The sequence below is a fragment of the Coregonus lavaretus genome (assembly GCF_964263955.1).
Source record: "Coregonus lavaretus genome assembly, contig: HAP1_SCAFFOLD_4799, whole genome shotgun sequence".
Classification (NCBI taxonomy): Eukaryota; Metazoa; Chordata; class Actinopteri; order Salmoniformes; family Salmonidae; genus Coregonus; species Coregonus lavaretus.
In genome coordinates, this window is record NW_028166599.1 from 25,001 (window position 1) to 30,000 (window position 5,000).

At 46.4% G+C, this 5,000-nt stretch overlaps 1 protein-coding gene across 1 annotated transcript in view; it reads left to right on the plus strand.

The window, feature by feature from the left end:
* The window catches only part of LOC311114535 (protein furry homolog), a gene marked incomplete at both ends in the record, with an annotated part of 39,668 nt that overhangs the window by 18,426 nt on the left and 16,242 nt on the right, over window positions 1–5,000 (plus strand). The window contains 2 exons of the mRNA XM_084189781.1: window positions 2,959–3,113; window positions 3,602–3,701. Coding sequence (XP_084045907.1) covers window positions 2,959–3,113; window positions 3,602–3,701 — 255 coding nt within the window. The remainder of the gene's footprint in view (window positions 1–2,958; window positions 3,114–3,601; window positions 3,702–5,000) is intronic.

The window sequence follows — 5,000 nt, forward strand, 5'->3', positions numbered from 1 at the left end:
GAAACTTTCAAAGTTTCCGGATTGACTGACCTTCATGTCTTAAAGTAATGATAGACTGTCGTTTCTCTTTGCTTATTTGAGCTGTTCTTGCCATAATATAGACTTGGTCTTTTACCAAATAGGGCTATCTTCTGTATACCAACCCTACCTTGTCACGACACAACTGATTGGACTCAAACGCTGTCACAACTTCCGCCGAGGCTGCCTCCCCTCCTTGTTCGGGCAGGTTTCGGCGTTCGTCGTCACCGGCTTACTAGCTGCTGCCGATCCATTTATCAGAGGTTTATCCGGGACTTTGGCAAGGTCGCAGCTCCCATTACCTCCCTGTTGAAGGGTGGGCCGTCCCGGCTCCGCTGGTCTGCTGAGGCTGACCTGGCCTTCAGCAAACTGCGGGGTCTGTTCACCTCAGCCCCAGTACTGGCCCATCCCGATTCATCACTACCGTTCGTAGTGGAAGAGGATGCGTCCGAGGTTGGGATAGGAGCTGTCCTGTCTCAACGCTCGGGTACGCCACCCAAGCTCCGCCCCTGTGCGTTGTTTTCGAAGAAGCTCAGCCCGGCGGAGCAGAACTACGGCGTTGGTGATCGGGAGCTGTTGGCTGTTGTCCGAGCCTTGACCGTGTGGAGGCATTGGCTCGAGGGGGAAAAACAGGCCAGGTGGGCCCTATTCTTCACCCGGTTTGATTTCTCACTGACGCTATAAGAAATCCCACTATGCCCTCCGACAGGCAAAGAGTCAATACAGGACTAAGATTGAATCGTACTACACCGGCTCTGATGCTCGTCGGATGTGGCAGGGCTTGAAAACTATTACAGACTACAAAGGGAAGCACAGCCGCAAGCTGCCCTGTGACACAAGCCTACCAGACGAGCTAAATCACTTCTATGCTCGCTTCGAGGCAAGCAACACTGAAGCATGCATGAGAGCATCAGCTGTTCCGGATGACTATGTGATCACGCTCTGCGTAGCCGATGTGAGTAAGACTTTTAAGCAGGTCAACATTCACAAGGTCGCAGGGCCAGACGGATTACCAGGACGTGTGCTCCGAGCATGCGCTGACCAACTGGCAAGTGTCTTCACTGACATTTTCAACATGTCCCTGACTGAGTCTGTAATACCAACATGTTTCAAGCAGACCACCATAGTCCCTGTGCCCAAGGACACTAAGATGAGCTGCCTAAATGACTACCGACCCGTAGCATTCACGTCTGTAGCCATGAAGTGCTTTGATAGGCTGGTCATGGCTCACATCAACACCATTATCCCAGAAACCCTAGACCCACTCCAATTTGCATACCGCCCCAACAGATCCACAGATGATGCAATCTCTATTGCACTCCACACTACCCTTTCCCATCTGGACAAGAGGAACACCTACGTGGTCCTCTGTAGCTCAGCTGGTAGAGCACAGCGCTTGTAACGCCAAGGTAGTGGGTTCGATCCCCGGGACTACCCATACACAAAAATGTATGCACGCATGACTGTAAGTCGCTTTGGATAAAAGCGTCTGCTAAATGGCATATTATTATTATTATTATTATTATTATTATTACGTGAGAATGCTATTAATTGACTACAGCTCAGCGTTCAACACCATAGTGCCCTCAAAGCTCATCACTAACACCTCCCTCTGCAACTAGATCCTGGACATCCTGACGGGTAAGGGTAGGTAACAACACATCTGCCACACTGATCCTCAACACGGGGGCCCCTCAGGGGTGCGTGCTCAGTCCCTCAGGGGTGCGTGTTCAGTCCCCTCCTGTACTCCCTGTTCACCCATGACTGCATGGCCAGGCACGACTCCAACACCATCATTAAGTTTGCAGACGACACAACAGTGGTAGGCCTGATCACCGACAACAACGAGACAGCCTATAGGGAGGAGGTCAGAGACCTGGCCGTGTGGTGCCAGGACAACAACCTCTCCCTCAATGTGATCAAGACAAAGGAGATGATTGTGGACTACAGGGAAAAAAGAGGACTGAGCACACCCCCATTCTCATTGACGGGACTGTAGTGGAACAGGTTGAGAGCTTCAAGTTCCTTTGTGTCCACATCACCAACGAACTATCATTGTCCAAACACACCAAGACAGTCGTGAAGAGGGCACGACAAAGCCTATTCCCCCTCAGGAGACTGAAAAGATTCGGCATGGGTCCTCAGATCCTCAAAAAATTATACAGCTGCACCATCGAGAGCATCCTGACTGGTTGTATCACCGCCTGGTATGGCAACTGCTCGCCCTCCGACCGAAAGGCACTACAGAGGGTAGTGCGTACGGCCCAGTACATCACTGGGGCCAAGCTTCCTGCTATCCAGGACCTCTATACCAGGCGGTGTCAGAGGAAGGCCCTAAATATTGTCAAAGATTCCAGCCAAGTTCTCTCTACTTCCGCACGGCAAGCGGTACCGGAGCGCCAAGTCTAGGTCCAAAAGGCTTCTTAACAGCTTCTACCCCCAAGCCATAAGACTCCTGAACAGCTAATCATGGCTACCCGGACTATTTGCACTGCCCCCCCACCCCATCCCCCTCTTTTACGCTGCTGCTACTCTGTTTATTATTTATGCATAGTCACTTTAACTCTACCCACATGTAGATATTACCTCAATTACTTCGACTAACCGGTGCCCCCGCACATTGACTCTGTACCGGTACCCCCTGTATATAGCCTCCCTACTGTTATTTTATGTTACTGCTGCTCTTTAATTATTTGCTGTTATCTTTTACTTATCAGTTTTTTACTTAACACTTTTTTTCTTTCTTTTTTTCTTCTTAAAAATAAAAATAAACTGCATTGTTATGGCAAATAACATTTGATTTGATTTGCTCTCTTATTGGCTGACCTTTCTATCCCTTGTCTCTGGTTGGCTGTGTTTGTTCTTCCCTCTCATTGGCTAACATTTCCCTCCATTGTCTCTCTGATGCACTGTGTGTGTATGTGTGTATTCTGTTCCCAGGTGCACCGTCTGGGTTGTGAGGTGGTGATTCTGCTGTTAGAGCTGAACCCAGATCAGGTGAACCTGTTTAACTGGGCTGTAGACCGCTGCTTCACTGGCTCCTACCAACTGGCCTCAGGATGCTTCAAGGCCATCGCTACTGTCTGTGGCAGTAGGTAGGGATATACACTGTGTGTGGGTGGGGAGGGTGTGTGTGTGTGTGTGTCTGTGTGTGTGTGTGTGTGTGTGTCTCTGTGTATGTGTGTGTCTGTGTGTGTGTGTGTGTGTGTGTGTGTGTGTGTGTCTGTGTATGTGTGTGTGCGTGTGTGTGTGTGTGTGTGTGTGTGTGTGTGTGTGTGTGTGTGTGTGTGTGTTTGCGTGCGTGTGTGTGTGTGTGTCTGTGTGTGTGTGTGTGTGTCTCTATGTATGTGTGTGTGTGTCTGTGTGTCTCTGTTTATGTGTGTGTGTGTCTGTGTGTGTGTGTGTGTGTGTGTCTCTGTGTATGTGTGTGTGCGTGTGTGTGTGTGCGTGTGTGTGTGTGTGTGTGTATGTGCGTGTGTGTGTGTGTGTGTGTGTGTGTGTGTGTGTGCGTGAAAGCTCCTAGAATACAGTGTCTCTATGTCCCCATTCAATACCAACAGTCTATCATTGTTGTTGGTGTCAGGAAGTACCCATGTGACATAGTGACTCTGTTGAACCTGGTCCTGTTCAAGTCTTCAGACACCAGCAGAGAGATATACGAGATCTCCATGCAGCTGATGCAGGTAGGACACACACACACACACGGTTTTGTATTGCTACCCTTGTGGGGACCAAATAATTGATTCCATCCTAAATCCTATGTCCCCTAACCCTAACCCTAAATCTAACCATAACCTTAACCCTTAACCTAACCATAACTCTAAACTTAACCCTAACCCTAAGCCTAAGCCTAACCTTAACCTTAACCTTAACCCCAAACCCAAATCCTAACCCTAAAACTATACCTTACCCTAACTCCTAACCCTGACCTTAACCCCTAACCCTGACCTTAACCCCTAACCCTGACCTTAACCCCTAACCCTGACCTTAACCCCTAACCCCAACCTTAATTCTAAACCTAACCCTAATTGTAACCCTAAACCTAACCCCTAAGCATAAAATAGCATTTTTCCTCGTGGGGACCAGCAAAATGTCCCCACTTGTCCCAATTTTCCTTGTTTTTGTGTCCTTGTGAGATCTTCTGGTCCCCACAACGATAGCAAAACAAAAACACAACACATATCAACACAAACACACACACACACAGTCAAGGTTTGAAATTGATTAAATAATACAATGTCCCAAAACACTGAATCTGTATGACACAGTATTATACAGTACTATACCGTACACATGTATTATACAGTACACATGCATTATACAGTACTGTAGTATACAGTACTATACAGTATACATGCATTATACAGTACCATACAAGTATACATGTATTATACAGTACTATACAGTATACATGTATTATACAGTACTATACAGTACACATGTATAATACAGTACTGTATTATACAGTACTATACAGTATACATGTGTTATACAGTACACATGTATTATACAGTACACGTGTATTATACAGTACTATACAGTACACATGTATTATTCAGTACTATACATTATACATGTATTATACAGTACTATACAGTATACATGTATTATACAGTACTATACAGTACACATGTATTATACAGTACTGTATTATACAGTACTATACAGTATACATGTATTATACAGTACTATACAGTACACATGTATTATACAGTACTATACAGTATACATATATTATACAGTACTATACAGTACACATGTATTTGTTTGATTGACATGTTCTGGAAGCCAAGCTGTGTGTGTGTCTGATGTGTGTGTGTTAGGTGTGTGTGTGTGTGTGTGTGTGTGTGTGTGTGTGTGTGTGTGTGTGATGTGTGTGTGTTAGGTGTGTGTGTGTGTCTGATGTGTGTGTGTGTGTGTCTGATGTGTGTGTGTTAGGTGTGTGTGTGTGTCTGATGTGTGTGTGTTAGGTGTGTGTGTGT